Genomic DNA, 17,116 nt, shown 5'->3' with positions numbered 1-17,116 from the left:
CATTCCTGCCCAGAGAAAAATGTAGCAGTGAATGGCACTGTGGGGTGTGAGGTTCACTGTGTAAATGTCAGGTGTACTTCCATTTCCTGAAGAGTGACTTTTCTTCAGTAAGTGACAGGGACATTGGTGACGTTGCTGTGAGCACCTTGCCATTCTCACCCTGTTGTTTGCCCAGTACATCTCTACTGGTGGCTGCCTTGGGAAGTTGAGAGTGAAGGGAAGACATGCCTGCTGTTCATAGATGTAAGAATCACAGGGAAATAAAGCTGGGAAAAAAAGGTTTCCAGAAGAGGGTCAGTCACAGCTGCGTCCCTGTGACAGATGCTGGGAAATGCTTCATGGTGCAAATTCCATCTTCACCAAATCCCTTCAGGGAACCTGTCTGAGGACTTTGATTCGTTCTCAGCCATAGGAGAGGATTTTAGGTGAGATGCCAGTTACATGGGAAATGATTTGTAGTGCACTTTGGTCTCTATTCATGTTGATTTTGTTTACAAATACGATTTTCTGGTGTTCATTCATGGTCATTGAGCTAAATCTTGGCATATCACTGCAGCTTACTCACACCCTGTGCTTGAAAAGGCCCGAGATTTATGGGGATGTATTTAAATGCAGTTAAAGCTCTTTCCTTACAGGGGAATTTTGCTTACATTTTGATTTTGAAAAATTACCCATCTAAGTCTCTGACAGTGTTTATACTTCTTTTGACAGTAATCCAGTCCCTCATAGCACTGGTGAATGATCCACAGCCCGAGCACCCCCTCCGGGCTGACCTAGCTGAAGAATACTCTAAGGACCGTAAAAAATTCTGTAAGAACGCTGAAGAGTTTACAAAGAAATATGGTGAAAAGCGACCAGTGGACTAAAATCTGACACAAGTGCTGTCAGCAACCTATGATAGAAGATCGGAGCAGTGCATTTGAGACACCCCGTAAAGCAGGACTCTATGGAAAATTGACAAGTGCCACCTTTCGGTGTGAACTTGTGGCTGTTACTAACTTTCTACAGTTTTCTTAATCAAAAGTGGGCTAGGTAACCTGTAAAGAAAGGATTAAAATTTAAGATGTTCTAGTTCTGCTTTCTTTGTTTAAAAATCACTGCTTCAATATACTTTAAAGTATGCTGTTTTCTTTTTCTTGTCAGAATTTATCAAAAATATCTTAGACTTATATTCTGCCCTTAAATTGAAAAGGTTGTGGCTGTCATTTCTTATTTTTCCTTGCAGTTCCCACTATCTTGAGTTCATTCATTGAATTTTAACCCCCTCCTCAAAGTGATGTCTTAGGAAAAATATCCCAGTTCCAGCAGAAAATGATTGAGTGTTTGGCAGTTTCGTTTACTTTTCTTTCTAAATGTTGCACTGTGCTTTGTGGGACTTGTTGCAAGTTCCCCTGAACTTCAGTTTGTAACATAATAAACAAAATCCAACCCACAAAACCAATCAGAAATAATGTCTGGGTCTGATGTAAATCTGGCCAATGTCTATTAAATGGGGAAACCCAAGTTTTTGTGTGCATCATTGAATTAGAATACGGCTTAAGTTCTGCTCTTGGAAAACTTTGGGAAAAAAATCTGTAGTAGTAGAATGTGATTGCAAACTTCCTTCACTTCTATCTTTAATACCTATGCAGAGTAGTGGGAAACATGCACAGAACAACATTGCAACCAATCCAGGAGAGTTCCAGAAATTGGGGACCAAGAGGTACCAAAGTGACAAACTGTCTTTTGAATTTAAAATCATTATTTTGGAAACGTTAATTTTGAATTCAAGAACTAAATCTGACAGCACTGCTGTCCTCTCTGAACGTTTTCCCTCAGAATGCGTCAGGAGCATCTGTGTTTGTGGGAGGGCCCTAGGGCTGCTCCCAGCCCCAGCACGGCTGCCAGGCCAGGCCTGAGCTAAGGTGGGGCAGAGTGTGCTTGGCTGCTGCTGCTGCTGTGTTCAGCACAGGGGCAGGGCTGCAGTGAGTGCTCAGTGTCAGTCAGTCCATCAGCTTTGTCAGGCAGAGCCATCCTGCGGCTGCCCTGGGGCACTCCTGTGCATGCTGAGGGAAATGAGAGGGAGCCTTTCCCCTCAGAGCTGAGCATCCTTTGCCTGTCTCTGCTGCTTCTGCTGCCTTTCCTCCCCAGCCCAGAGCGTGATCCTAGCTCCACAGTCAAACTGCCACACAGTCAACCTGCTGTATCCCCTTCTGCAGCTGGGCTCTGCTACTGAGTGAATGGATTATTTCCAGAAATCCATCGGTATCTGGGAGCACATATCATTTTGATGTGCAGGAAGCTGAGTTGAAATAACCCTGACACCTAGGTGGTTGCCTATACTCCTAAATTCAGTTTTAATGCAGCCTCTGCCTTTGCAACCTTTCAGAACTAGTGTGTCAAGCAGTAGATCTCTCTTGGTTTTAATGTCTTGTGTATTTGCTATTTCCTTATTCGTCCCTGTCCTTTGGCTTTCATTTCCAATTTAGTGTAAACAATGACAGCCCAGTACCTCACCTCTGTTGAAAGTAAATTTTTTTATGAGTTAGGGAGCTAAGAAATTTTATGTTTTAAGTGTTCTTAGACAGATTCTTTGGCAGGTAAATAAAGTTAAACCACATTCACCTTATTTACGGAAACTTGCATTTCCTAAGTGTTTTCAGGCTTGTGAGAGCACTATTACCAAATTTTCACATCTTTGTGTCTTCATTTGCAGAAAGTTGGTACTGATTTTGTTTCGTTCACGCTCACTCAGATTCATAATAAAATAATGCCAAATTATCTGTCAAACTGAAGTGTGTAACTTCTGCATCACCCGAGTCACTGTACCTTTGATCATGTCTGTTGGCATGGAAACTTACCATCCTCTAAATTTTATTTGAAACAAAACTGTAGCACTAGTTTGCTGCCCTCGTTGCTACTCAATAGTTACTCTGTGGTTGTAAAGCCTCTCAGGTCAAAGACTGCGCCCGTCTGCCTGGCTGTGACCGGATGCCGCGGGAAGGGACGGAAGGGCCGCGGTGCCCGCGGGAGCAGTGGCTGAGCCGCGCCAGCCGCTCCCCCCCAGCTGCAGAGCTCACACGAAGACAGATCTCGCTATCAGTTCTCTTGGTGTGTTCTTCATAGTCCAATTGCTAAACTGTGAGACGTGTAAACAAAGTGCTGGTGCGTGCCTGGGGCGGCCTCTGAACAAAGGGATCTGGCACCTGTGTGGCTGAAGGCTGAGGAGGAGAAATCCAAGTGCGAAGTCCTAGGATAACTCAGGAAATCAAGCTCTTGTTCTCTCTGGTTCCCTAAGCCATGCTGAATTTTAAACGTGCAGTTGAACATCCACAATGAAAGCAGCGCACTGGTGAAACTACACCCAGGAGTACTGGTATAGGCTTTCTGCAAGTCCATTCTGCTACCCTAATAAAAATTGCTCTCAAAGGCTTTGTGGCATGGTTTTATTTTCACAGAGGTGTGGGAATTAACTGGGATTGTGGTAGTGTTTTAATTTCAACTCAGGTTGTCTTTAAAGCTTTCACAGAACTACTGAGAATTTTCCTTATCTCCCTATATTTTATGTAATTGAAAGGTTCCTTATTGAATAGTCTTTTAGTAGTTCATTATTCATTTCACTAATTAAGCATAAATTTGGGGTTTAATGCTCTTCATTTAAAAATAATGAATTTACAAAACCTGTTTTTCACAGTACAGTGCTCGGGTAAAGGCTGCCCCCAGGTCTCCAGTGCTCAGCTGTGAGGAAATGCATGCAGAATTCCACAGCGGTGTAACGTCCTGATGGGTGCGATCAGAGCCAATCCAGCGCTTAGAACGTGAGGCAGTTTAAATGTTTATAATAAGGTTTAAAAGTATCCATGAGGACGCGGTGACAATTCCATAGCCGATGGAGCTCTGCGCTCCGGCAGCGGCTGCAGTGCGGCGCGGGGGGCGCGGGGTGGCGCTGCCAGGTGCGGGCGCTCCGGGCACGGGGCTCTCCCGGTGCCCCCCGGCAGCATCGCCAGGGTAAGACCTGCCCTGCTCTCACCCGGCTCCGGCTCAGACATCTAAGGCATTTCTATAATATAGGAAAGAATCGAGGAAAAGATTTTCTACAGCATCCTTGATGTTTTTTCTACTTGTACAGGGCAAAAACTTCCTCGTGTTACAGAAAAGGTCAGACAGTTCCCACTAATGACAGAAAGGGAGGCCCTTCCAGCGGTGTGGGAGCAGACAGGTGAGTGGGTTTAGTTCGCTCACCAGTTGTAAATAAACCCAAAAGCCTCCTGAAGCTTTGCAGTAGAAAAGATCGGAGTTTATTTTTCATTTAAAAGAATAATGATGATACTGATATTTTTTATATTAAAAAATACAGTTAACAAAACCAGTTATGTTAAATAGATCACTCTTGTGCAGAGAATTTTTCCCCATGTGAAAGTCCTTACAGGAATGACAGGGCTGCAGTTAAGAACATATCAGCACTACTGGGACTTGCTGGAGTTCGAATGCTCTGGTGACAGGAACAAAAGGGACAAATACAAGGACCTTCTGAGTCACAGTTCATGGTTGTCCTGAGGGGCAGTGGGTGGTGCAGGACCAGTTGCTGCTGCTCTCACACACAGCAGTCACTGAAATAGCAGATGGGTCAACAGTTGCTGCTCCTGCAAAGTCATCCAAAAAATAAGAAGCCTCTCCAAAAGGGCTACAGCTGATGTTACTTTCCTAGGGGGCCTTAACACCAAGAGGCAACGTAAGCAGGCAGACACAATTCCTGCGGCTGAGGCAGCTGGAGACCCCACGGGGCCACGTGTGACCCGAGTGCTCCGAGCAGAGGAAGGCTCTGAGGGTGATGTGTCCCTGCCCCCCTCACCATCAGTGAGCAGGTACAAGTGGGAGGCAGGGACTGGCTGCTCTCAGAGAGCCAAATGCTGAAGGTGGCCTGTGGGTGACCTGCACTGAGCGGGTGAGTCAAAGCAGCACCCACTCCCCAGCAAGGTTCTTGTTTTGCCATCAGGTCTGACAGGAGAAATGATCAGACCCCTCAGGGGGCTGTGCTGCAGTGTCTCACAGCCAAGTCTGTCCCCATGCTGCTCCTTTGCTGCCCTGGGAGCCTGTGCTGCACTGGGGCACTGTGGAGGGGGTGTCACAGGAGTTGGCACGTTTTGAGCAGATGTTGTGGCCTTAAAACTGGCAGCTGGAGCTCTGGGGTACTGTCTGGAGCTGGTCACAGGGTGGTGGTGAGCTGTTCACAGCTCCTGTGAGCTGTACCAGGGACTGTGACACTGATAACGGTGATCTGGCTTCTCTGGACATTAGCAACTGCCTGTCTTCAGAGGATGGATGGATGGATGGATGGCCTTTTATTTACAGATCTTTGAATGAACACAGCTGAATGTTCCTGCTTTTGTAATGGCTCTGCAGCTCTGGCTTAATTAATGTCTGGAGTTCATGGAGGCGTTCCCAGGACTGTGAGAAATCATCTGGTCCTTCCCCACAGCCACCCACAGGGGGGACACTGGGGTACCCCGGGTGCACCATCAGCTCGATGGTCACGGTGCCGCTGCGCGGTGCCCTGGGCGGGAGCTGCAGCACGGCGCTGTCGATGGCACTCTGGATGCTGCTGACAGACATGTTCCTGCCCATGGTGCTCAGGCCTATGTAAATGTCTGCCCACCTGCAGCCAGAGGAGGGAACACTGCTGTTAGTGCTAAAGAGGCAAGGGAGAGAATTGTGTTACGTCCAGTGGATTAGGTATCAAAATTTACCTAAAATTTAAGATATAAAATTGGGAGGAGTTTAAAAAACACTTTTAACTATAAACAAAAGTAAAACCAGAACTTTTCCTGATTGAAACCAGGATCCTATTTCAGGCAGCAGTTCTGCAGGGACAGCAAGGCCCAGCAAAGCCCCAGTACTGTGTTTGGCATCTGTGAGCTTTCAGGTGCATTTTATTGTCCCAAAAGCAAAGAGCAACGCTGAACTGAGAAATGCCACACTATCAAAATAAATTAATCCTGAATAATAACCCTCAGCTAAATAGAAACAAAAGTGACTGAAATAAAATGGCAACCACCCAGCTAAAGAAGCCTTTGCCAGAATATATCAAAGAGCCATAATAACTGGACAAAATGTTTCTCCTAGAGGACACCACCTACACGCTGCTTCTTAGCTTCACACAATTCTTCGTTCAAGTCTGGCTGCAAGTGTCAGTTCTAAGTGTGGCCTGGACGAGTCCAGGAGAGCTGAGCCACTGCATGTGAGGGCAGAATGAAAATGTTTTCGGAAGAAATCAAGGCTGGAGTCTTTACCTGAATGATGACAGAAGAGCCCAGCTCGGCTGTTCTTGAGAAGGGAGAAATACCAGCCTGCTGCTGGTGTTCAGAACCACTGATACAAAAAATAAAACCCCAGAAGATAATGTTTCCAGTGGACTGAGGAGGTAATGACATCTGCCCCAAAGGACAGGTGACTGCAAGGGTCTCTAGTGAAAGGCCTTGAACCCATAAAACAGTCTAAGCTTTTAAGAGAAGGATTTTACTGGGGGAAGGGCTGAGCTTTCAGGGTTTGGCCCGAGATGCAGGACACTGACAAGGCTGTTTGCTTACAGCAGTGATCACCTGGTGTGGTACTACCAGCTCTCAGAGCTCATCTCTTCCCCTTAACAAATACCTGCTTCTAATTAGTCTCATTCATGCTACATAAAACCCTTTCTCTACTACAACAGGAAGATGAAAATTTAGTTCTTAAACACTTTCCTTAGATAATACTTTTGAAATTCCAGCATTGATGCAGCATTTCTCCTGGCATTCCAGATGCCAGGCTGAGGAAGCTTCACTAGAAAGGCTGAGAAGCATACCCTGAAAAGAATGCCTTTTCAAGTGGAAAGTGACTCATCTCTGTTCAAACAAAACTTCCTAAGCTCTTGTGCCCCTGGCACTTCTGTGCTCCTCCTGAACCTTTCTCTAAGTCCAAAGAGGAAAGAGCAAGATGGTGTTCCATTTTTGAAAGATGCTATCAGGAACTGATACAATCTTAATGTTTTACTACAAAAAAGGATGAGTAATACCTGTATTACCTTATTCCATGCTTTGTAAACACATCCACTGTGTTAAAAGAATCTTCTTCTACTCCCAGGTAAAAGTCCATCAGGGATGGTGGAATCCAGTCACAGTTATGAAGGCCTGGCTCTATGGGGACACGTGTGTATTTAATCCCATATTCCTCTAACACCTCTGCAAACACATTCCTGACCTCTGTAAGCAAAACCAGAGACTGCAGTCAGGAGTTGGATAAGCAGCTTCTCATGTCCCCTGCAAGCTGTTAGCACAGAGGCTTCTTTCCTTTCTGTGTTTAAGAAAATAAAATTCCATTTGGTTTATCTTCTGCTGAAATCCATCTGTATGGGAGTCACCTCCTATACTGGAAACATTTCTCCCTAAATTTCTCCCGTAGGTGCCTTTCCTCCTTTCAGCACTGAGCCTTTAGTCCAGCCCCCCTTCTAAGTGAGTGACTCTGGTCTTAGAGTGCACCAGAGGTGGCTGCATTGTCAGGAACAAACTCCTCATCAAGTCCTTGTACAGCCAGAGCAATGTTATCTGGAGGCAGTCAGTACTGCAGTGGGAAAACCTGGATTCTTTTCTCACTCCATTTTCCATCTGTGTACCACAATGACTTTATTTGCAAAACAAGGAGAAAAGATCCTTGCTCATCTCTAAAGCTGAGACCTGCAGGTAGTGACTGGGGTGGGAACACAACGGACAGGATGGAGTTCTGTAGCATCTGAAAGAGCCACCAGCTACTGCAATCTCCAGCATTCCAGTTTAAACTGGCCAGTCTGCTGCTGGCTTTGGTCTGCCTCCTCCAGTGTGGGTAAGAACATGGAATTAGGATGCTGAAGAGAATTACTGGTCCTTGGAGGAAGAGGTGTAACCTTGGCCATTTGTGTCATTAATGCCCTGGTGCTGCTAAGGGAAGGCCCAGGGCTCCAAGCAGAGTTTGGCTCTGGGCAGGACTGTGGGCTCAGGTGGGAACATTCAAACTGCAACAGCCAGCAGGTGTCTCGTGGTGGGGCTTATTGCCCATAAGGGAGCTGTTGCAGGGGGAGGCCCCTCTGAGCTGAATCTCACCTGCTTAGTGCAGGAGATTTCCTCTTACCTGGGAGAACGTGGACGTGCTGGTGCCCATCCATGTGGGGAGGTAGGTGACCTGTCAGCTCACGGAACAGCTCCACCTGGGCCTTGAGCTCCTGCTTCACCTGTGCAGCAGAAAAGGGTCAGAGTAAGACCTGGCAGAGGCTGAGAGCAGGGGAGTGGTGGGGCTGCTGGGACCCCCCTGGGCAGGAGTCAGGACCCAGCTCTGGGAAGCAGGATGTGCTGTGCTTTTACAGGGATGGGCAGCACTGCTGGGTTACCCAGAGCCTCCCTGGGGCATGGGGCTCTTTGTGGTACTGCTTATGGGAATGGTGGGGATGTTCTAAATATTATTCTAAGTATAAATTTCTGTTTAAATTGAAGCAGTTTTGATCACCTGAACATGTTCATCCTTGCTCATGGGGCAAAACCAGCCACCTCCCTAGCGAACCAAAACTTCTCACAAGCTGATGAAAAGCCTGCTACCTACTTAGGACTTTCTGTCATTTGCTCTTTACTGATCTCTAGGTTCTTTGTAAATATCTGTCCCAATGCCCCTTCTACCTCTTCAGATAAATAGTTAACAGTGTATACAGGCACTGAATCAGGGAGGAATGGGTGGTCTCAAAGGCTGCAGAGCCTTCGGCAGAATGAGGCTCAGGACTTAAAAGCCAGCTCAAGCTGCACAGGCAGCACAGGCAGGGTTCATCTTTAAGCCTACTCATAGCTGGGATCTGGGAAAGGTCCTCAGCTGTTATGTGCTGGGATAAATGCAGGCTGATTTGTATCAGGAAGGCAAGTTGTACAGCTGTATGTGGCTTTCTCCTACCTCTGACATTTTCAGGAGACCTTTTGATAGAGCTGTTCTGAATCCCATTTTTCCATGGAAGAATCCATCCTGGTTGAGCAGAGAAGAGTTTGTCTTGAGCACCTCACACACAGGGGAGCCCTCGGAGAGGTTGGCATGCAGGCCTATTGGGATGTTGTATCTGTAAGAGAGCGAAACGTCTGCCAAGCTTTGCACCTCCCTCCCTCACTGTGGTCAAAGAGGGGGAGATTAAAGTGTAAGAACCAGACTGATCTTAGAGGTGTTGCAGTACTCACTGGGGCACCTCTTTGTATCTCAGCTCTGCCAGAAAGGATGGCAGTGACCCCAGCCAGAGCAGGGCATCTCCAGGTAACAGCACTGAGCACTCTACCCAGGGCCAGCCTGTGAGTGCCCCCACCCTGACTCACAGCACGAGGTATCTTGGGCTAAATGCTGTGACTGCACTCCAGGAACTGCACTCACTGATAACCAACCAAAACATCCAGATCTTCAGCATTTTCTAAAGTGCTCCATTAGCCCTTGCTAGGTATCCTCTCGAGTTGTTCAGCCTGTTAAAGGTGGTACATTTATGAGACATGTGAGTTTTACTTGATGACTCCTAAAGCTGCCCTTAACTAGAATCCAGTCATTTATATATAAACAGTGTCCAAGGAAGCTGTTATGGCAACAGCACAGGCTACAGGTGTAAATACAAGGGGCTGCAGCTGAAATTCCTGCAGTGGCCAGGCTTCTGTCTACTGGAGCAATCACTCAGTGAGTGGCAAGGATGAGCTGTACAGAGCAGCACCTCCCTGGCACAACCACAGAAGGATCAGTGCAAGGAGGCCACAGTGAAATGTAGAGCCTTGCTAAGGAGCCATAGGGGTATGACTGATTACCCAGTTGCAAGCTGTAAGATTCAAAAAAAATAAAAGGAACTATGGATCTGGTGTGGCTGCAGAGCTCCCCTCAGGCCTTAGCAGAGTGCTGTGGATTCCCCCACAATGAGAACAGGACTTGTGCATGCTTGGATTTGTGCTGGGTCTCATTAGCATTTGTGGAAATCCTCAGAATCAGTAGCCAAAATGATGCTTTGAAACTTTTTCCAAGACAACCCGTGGCCTCTGGCTGACCCAGTGAGGGGATGACAAAAGTGCAATGTTCCATCTGTGCTGCCCAGCCTGAGTCATGGTGCAGAGTGAATTTCAAGACAACAAGTCTGTGATGCTTTAAACCCTTCTTGGAACTTCTGCACGGAGCTGTTAAAAGTGGGTGTGGTCTGTCCCTGACGCAGCCCTTGTACCACAAGGAGAAAACAAAAACAATCTCCATTGAGGCAAAGGGTGCAAAACTGAGACATCTGAAGCTGACTGGTGAAGCACCAGCTCACTGGAGACAGGACTGTGGATGGATTGGACCAAGTCAGAGTCATTTAGCTCATTCAGGACCTAAGGCTTTGGCCCTTGAAGGACTGAAAGCCTTTTTTTTCCTGGCTCTCCCATGTCTTGTGATCCAGGTAGATGGTGCAGTCAGTTGCTAGATACTACTTCTCAAAGACATAAATGTTTGGAGTCAAATTGTATGCACAGCTCTGTGAACAAAATTAGTCCATTGTGTGATTAAGGAGCTCGAATGTTTGTTTAATGGAGCAAAACAGCTTGTGAAGGAAAAGGTCCTCTCTGGCTTTTCTGATCTGGTGATTTCTGTGCGGCAGGGCCCGATTGTTTCACTGGTGATAAATGTTCATCATAGCAGGGGCCTGAGCACACGTGCACACCAACTCCTGGCTGACACAAGAGGTGGAAGGTGTGTCACTGGGGGGGACAGGCTGCAGGGCAGCACAGGAGGCAGCTGCAGTGCAGGGGTTGCTGTGGCAGGAGGGCTTCCCCTCCATCCTGGGACTGGCTGGGCACCCTGCACAAGTCCAAAGGCAGAGGGCAAGCCTGTGGTTTTCTTTTGGTTTTCTTTTAGAAATCCACCCCAGATTCTTTATTCTGTCTCTGGGAAGCTCTTACTGCCTCAGCTGGAGTATTATTTGTACCACAGCCAGTGCTGTTTGCAAGAAAAAAAGGATTCCTGTGTTACCATGAATCAGCAGATGGACTTTTTCTGTTGAGTACTCTCTTTCTCATGTGTTGTGGGAGGGCAAGAAATGAACAGCTGAGCCTCTCAGTGTTGTCTCCCAGGAGCATCAAATGAACTGCCTCCAATTGTGCAATGCCTCAAACGTTGTGAGGGAGGCTATTTCCAGGAGAAGACAAGTCCCTCTGACAGGTGTGGGACACCAAGGAGCCAAGGGCTGCACTGAGGAACATGAGAGCAGCTCCTGGCCAGGGCTGAACCCAGCCCCAGAGCTGGGAATGTGCAGAATGTGGAAGTGCAGAGAGAGCTGGCCTTGTCCTTGGGTAAGAGGAGACCCTGGCTGTAACATTAGAGTGTGTTTCAGAGCTTTGCCTAACACCAGCTGAATATCTTAATAGTGTTATCGTGGAGCCAGTCCTGGTTTGACAGACTGTGCATGCTGAGGCATCTGGAGAGGAACTGCTTGTGTTTAATGGCTCTGGGATAGAGGCACTGAAAGCAAAACTCAAAATGCTGCACATGAGAAACTTGTTCAGAAATGTTCATCTGTGGGAGGTGCACAGAAGAAGGCATGGGAAGGTTGTAAGGATATGGGGAGAAGGACAGAGCAGTGGGTACAGCAGAGTTCCACTGCAAGCTCGAAGGGAGAAAAAGTCAAGGTGCAGGAATATCCTGAGAGGGCCCAATTTTCAGAGCACATAGGATTGTTTCTGCTACAGAAATATACTTTGCAGTTGCCCACATCTTTCAAAAGACTGTAAAATAGCTGCTAATTTGTTGGCTGAAATACTGAAGCAGAGACCAGCAGCTCAAGCAGCTTACATAGCATGTGATGCTGCCCTGGGACCAGAGCTCAGCTGTTGTGGGTTTGGCCTCAAACTCCTCTGCCCAAGCCCTTTCCAGATGGGACAGGGTGAGCCCTGCTGGTCACTGCTGGTCATTAACTGCTAATTGCTCACACAAGATGCAAAATAAAAGGATTGGCATTGGGCTTCAGACAAGTTTAGTTTCTGCACACAGCTACCATTGCCGAAACAAAATGATGTGAAGAATCTACTTGGTGTCCCTAAATCCTTTTTTGTGACTCTTCTAAGCTGCAATGACCCTTCCAGTCTGTTTGGAGAGGCCCCTCTGTGTCTGCAAGTCTGTCCCGGTGCCCCAGGAAATGCAGAAATGAAGCAGGATTTAGCCCAGGGGTTCACTTCATTCCTGATAAAGTCACAGGCTACAGGTGTGTGCTCCTACAGCAGGAGCAGCATCAGACTGAGCTGCTTGGGAACCTATGGAGAAGAGGTTCAGGCCACTGAGCTCAATGCATCAGAGAGCTGCTTGCACTGAAAGCTGGCTGTTACTTCTGTGGGTCTCTTCTCAGCATTCCTTGTAGAGGTGGAGGGAAAAAAGGAGAGACTTGTGCAGGAGGAAATATCCTTACAGCAGGTGCTAGAAGGAATTCACCCTGGAAAGATTTCTGAGTCAGCAGGCCCAGTCCAGTTATCAAAGAGAGAGGAAATACAGTCAGTTAAACTGCTTCCTTTTCAAGTAGTTGCTTGTTTTGCCACACGAGTGCTCTGGATAAATGTCTCTGCTGAGGCAGTGTGCAGCTGCAATCCCTGTTCCTTGACCCTGGAGATGGGCACTGCCCTGAGTCACTGGGGTTGGTGGATGAGTAACAGTGTCCTGGCTCCTGCCTGGCCATGCCACAGGACACTTGCAATGGCTGTGGCAATTCTGAGTTTTGCCAAGCACTGTTCCAGTTGCCTTGCTGAAGGCTGGGTGCTCTGGCATAAGCACAGCACTTTACCCTTTCCCTTAATGGGTAAACAGATCCCACATTCAACAACCTACTGTATAATCCAGAAATTTGTATCATCCAGGAAACTGCTGATCATCAGGTTTCAGCCCAAGTGTGACCCAAGTCAGAGCCTCATGTAAATATCTGTATCTCATCATCTCACTCCAGTGAACACCCAAGTGTCTGAAGCCAGACAAAGCAAGGCTTTGAGTTAAAATGTGCACTTCTTACTTTCCTTGTGTTGGCATTTGTATACTTCCTCACACACACACTTTCACCATTCAGTAATATCTGTCTTTCATCAAATAACATATTTTCTTGCTCTATTACTGCTAAAAACCTATTTCTTCTGCCAGAAATACTCTAAAGCCTCTGCAGAGTTGAGCTGGTGCTGTAACAGAGCTCGGGGACCCGGGTTTCTGTTGTAATTACATCATTGTATCAAGTGCAGCTCCTGTGTCTGTAGCCTCACATCAGTAAAATGGGCTGCTGCCAGTGAAGTCAATATGATCTCGGATTCTGGTGTGAGGCTTCAGATTGGGCCCCACCCCTATCCAAACAGTTCAGCAGAGAACTGTCTGCTGTGTGATTAACAGTCACATACAAGGGTTGATGAGAATGCATGAGAGATTTCTATATTAGTCAGATGTTAACTGGGAGGGTCAGAATTAAGTCACAATTTACAAACACATTTTGCAATTAGTGTTGATGGGAAAGGAAGTGAAAACATAGAGAGCAATTAAATGTGGCTTTGTTAGATCCTTCTGTTACATGTACCCAGATGTTGTGGGGGCTTTGGCTGATGTTCAGTATTTAAACTGCAAAAAAACACCCAGGAAGACTGAGTTGTGTTCTAAAATATGTCACTCTTCATGAGCTATTTGTACACAAATGGAAAAAGGTCCTAAAGCTCAGTGACACCTGAGCTATTTGATGTAAAGGGGAGGGGTGGGAGGATATAGCAGCAAACTGTCTTAGATGTCTCTAGTTCTATCTCCAAATTTCTAAGGAAAAATTAAGGCATCTCTTCATTTCAGGTTACAAAATAACCCTTCCAGTTTCTGGGAAAGGCTCTGGAATAATCACCAGAAAGTCTGGCTGACTTCAAGACAGGGCCTGTTAAGTAGAAAATTGAGATTATATTATATGGATAAGCAGGAAATCACAGTCAGTCAAGGCCCCATAAAGAGAAAAGTTTTGAATTACTGAAAAAACCCACAACCCACAATGGCAGTCTGTTCTCCCACCTGCTGCTCTGGTTATGTTCTGCTCTGGCAGATGCTATCAACAGGTTTGTCATTTGGTGATGGATCAGGCCTTTGCTGAAACTCCTCTGTTGCCAGAAATGAGTGTGCCCCTTCTTCCAGGCCTGTGGTGACAGTGGATGAGGAGAGCCCAAGGTGCTGAGCCTGAATGTTAAGGAAGGTGTATTTTTTACTGCTTAGTTCTGCTGTTCTGCAGTTGGCTTGTGTTAGAGCTGCTACAAAGATCTGCTGACTATCATCACATGTCTGCCAAGGCTTTTAATCAAGGCTTGGGGCAACAGATGGTATACCCAGAAACTACAGAATTATTGTGAAAATGAAAGGAAGAAAGAAATTTGAGAGGAACTGTGTTCTTTTCTGAAGGATGCCAAGTCCTAACATTGTAGGGCAGCATGAAGTGCTTAGGAAGGAAAAGTTGTCTACTTATTAATTAGCTCTGACTGTGTCAAATTAACTTAAAACCAGGCGAGGAGTGAGAGTCTAAGACTTGCAGTTACAAGCAATCATGTCATAGACAGTTTATCAAGAAGCCATAAAAGCAGTCCATCACTCTGACAATCCTGGCACTATGTGTGTGAAAGACCAAATCCCACAGCACTGGAATGTGCCCCAGGAAAGGACAAGCTACTTGCTTCAAGCCTCTTCTCTCAGCTGGGGACAGATCCACTCTTCCTGCTTATGCCACTGGTCAAGGCTGAATAGGGGAAGACAAACATGAGGAGAAAAAAACCAGCAGGCAGACTTTCATCCCATAATAGAAAAAGCCTCAATATTTACAGTGGGATGGGAGATGTCACCAAGCAGGGGAAAGAGGGAATAATATTGGCAAGGCAGTCAAGCAAGTGATCCTTTCCCATTTCTGCAGCACAAGATGAGGAGGACTCAATGACATTTCTAGCAAGTCTGACCTATTTGTCATCTGTGTAGAAAGAGTTTGCATCAGCCTTTGTGACATGAACAAACATCTCAGGGGTGACACAGGGGTTTGTTTACACACACAGGTGCCAATTAGCAGCAGCTGAAGCTGGGCTTGCATTACAACAGGAGGAAACCTCTTCACCACACCTGCTAATGCTCCTGCCATAGCTGGGTAGGCCTGAGTACACCTGCAGAGAGTTACACAAATGAGGAACTGTAGAACCTGGGCTGCTGATCTTCAGAGCTGGCAGATGTTCCCAAAGTCACCCTGCTTAGATGCTCAGAAACAGATTTAAATCCATTTCATTCACATTGACAATTCAAAATTACGTTCCCTCCCCAAAAAAAAATCAGATTGTAGCAGCAGGCTGCAGCCTCTGCTGTCCCCTGCCCTCCAACCTGGCTTTTCACACCCCTATCAGCTGCCAGCACCAGTGTCATGACCTGGACTGGAAGATGCTTTTTAAACCCCTGATTACACGGCCTACTTCCTGGCTATGGAAATGAGGCCAGGTGGATTCTATTTTAAAAGCCTGCTAAAGACCGTGGCTAAAATAGCTGACAACATTACCAGACCACTGGGGCTTAAAGGGTTTCACAGTGCCTCTGTGGCTGAGAGATGTGCTGGCTTTATCTCTGTGTTTTATGTTTTATTTACTAATAGGATTTTAGGAATCTTACTGGTGTGGTGCCTCTCCCCTTCTCGTTGCCAGGCAGCTCCTCCCTCGATGTTTGTGGGGAATCTTTAGCCTTTTTACAGACCAGATTGCCACTAACACAGCACCCTGGCTTTCCTCCACTACCCTGCTCCAAAGAAGCTACAAGCAATTTCCAAGTACCCCTAAAATCACAGCAAACTGATGAGAGATGCTCAATGAGAACAAGGTCAGCAGGACTCTCATGAAACTCTTCCCCACAGCAACTGCATTTGGAGCATAAGGTCTCAGTTTATGTAGCAGCAATACAGCTTCAACCCTGATGTTCTCTCTTTCAGGACATATTCCTGCTTTCAAGCACCTGCCCACACCAGAGCTGAGTGGTTTAGCTGGGTTTTATCTCCTAAACACAAATAATGCTTCTCATTAAAGGATTTGATAGACTAGACTATGAGACTGACACACAGCATTTGATCCACTGCAGAGCTAACTGTGCCAGCAGCCTCTGAAGTTGGTGGAGAAGTAAAGGTGGTAGGTACAAGGTATTGTCCCTTTCTTTATGTATGCATTTTTACAGATGTGTTTATCAAGCCTAGAATTAATAGAAATGTTGATGTGCTTTTTAAAAAAGGTTTACAGGATGGGGAAAAAGTCAAGTTTTCCACTGCCCAGTTTTATAAATAAGCCTTTGCAGAATCACGCCTTTGCCTGATTCTGCAATGAGCCTGGCTGACCTTGTGTCCAGCCTGGGTGAAATGGATCAATTAAATGAGATTTAAAGACTTGTGCTTTTATACTCTTATGGTTTTAGGGGTAGCATATTGGTCTGAGTATATAATGTGCACTTTCCTTCTGATGATGCGTTTTTAGGAGTGTGGAAGGAGAAAGTCTGACAAACCCAAATTCTACTAGTCAAATAGTGGAAATGGCTTCCTACCCTGAGGGGGGGGAAAGGTGCAGTGGCCAATTCCAGAGAAAGACCATTAGTGGTATTAGTTAGCAGATCACTGGTTTTACTACGAAGAGTCTTAGTAAATATGTCTGAATACAGTTTTCCTGTACCAGCCTGAGCTATGAACAGTGTTTATTCTGGGGCCACAAAATACTAAATTTTCCAGGCTTGGTTTTTTGTGGAGGCTGTCCACAAAGGACCTAAAGAAAGTAGCTTACCTCCTTGCCAGCTTGGCTGCATCTGCTGCAGCACTTCCGTTGACTAGAAGGGACACGTTAGATACGGCACCAGCCAGGAAACAGTCCACAATGCCTTGGTTTCTCCGAGGACAATAGCCGAAGTCATCTCCAGTTATTATTAGCTTCACCTGAAGCATCCTTAGATGTCATCCCTAGCAAAAAAAAAAAAAGTAAAAGGAGGTTAAATCGGAACACTCGGCAGCCTGCAGATCACCGGCAAACAGGAAAAGAGAGGCTTACCGCGGGCAAACCCAATCGTGACTCAGCCCCTGAGTAACTCCTGCTCCACCTCAGCCCGCCGCTGGCTCCCAGCA

General features: G+C 46.4%; 2 protein-coding genes across 4 annotated transcripts in view; one reads left to right on the top strand and one right to left on the bottom strand.

Annotated features, from left to right (window-relative positions):
• UBE2L3 (ubiquitin conjugating enzyme E2 L3) overlaps nt 1–3,408 on the top strand; it is a 17,106-nt gene extending 13,698 nt beyond the window's left edge. For both annotated transcript variants that reach the window (XM_031057372.1, XM_031057371.1), the window contains exon 4: nt 712–3,408. In XM_031057372.1, coding sequence (XP_030913232.1) covers nt 712–866 — 155 coding nt within the window. In that variant the 3' untranslated portion in view covers nt 867–3,408. The remainder of the gene's footprint in view (nt 1–711) is intronic.
• An 842-nt stretch (nt 3,409–4,250) lies between these two features.
• YDJC (YdjC chitooligosaccharide deacetylase homolog) lies at nt 4,251–17,115 on the bottom strand. Of its 2 annotated transcripts, XM_005421465.2 has the most exons (6): nt 17,043–17,115; nt 16,782–16,954; nt 8,920–9,079; nt 8,116–8,215; nt 7,037–7,214; nt 4,251–5,635 (listed from the first exon to the last, which is right to left on the bottom strand). In XM_005421465.2, exons 2-6 carry the CDS (start codon nt 16,937–16,939, stop codon nt 5,326–5,328), a joined length of 906 nt encoding a protein of 301 aa, XP_005421522.1. In that variant the 5' UTR covers nt 16,940–16,954; nt 17,043–17,115; the 3' UTR covers nt 4,251–5,325. The 2 variants fall into 2 exon arrangements, with proteins under 2 accessions (XP_005421522.1, XP_030913230.1); XM_031057370.1 differs by lacking the exon at nt 17,043–17,115 and having other exon boundaries at nt 7,037–7,148.
• Nucleotide 17,116: the final 1 nt, after the last annotated feature.

This window comes from Geospiza fortis, unplaced genomic scaffold (assembly GCF_000277835.1).
Source record: "Geospiza fortis unplaced genomic scaffold, GeoFor_1.0 scaffold408, whole genome shotgun sequence".
Lineage (NCBI taxonomy): Eukaryota > Metazoa > Chordata > Aves > Passeriformes > Thraupidae > Geospiza > Geospiza fortis.
The sequence above is the reverse complement of the archived record's forward strand: the minus strand, read 5'-3'. Positions and strand labels throughout refer to the sequence as shown.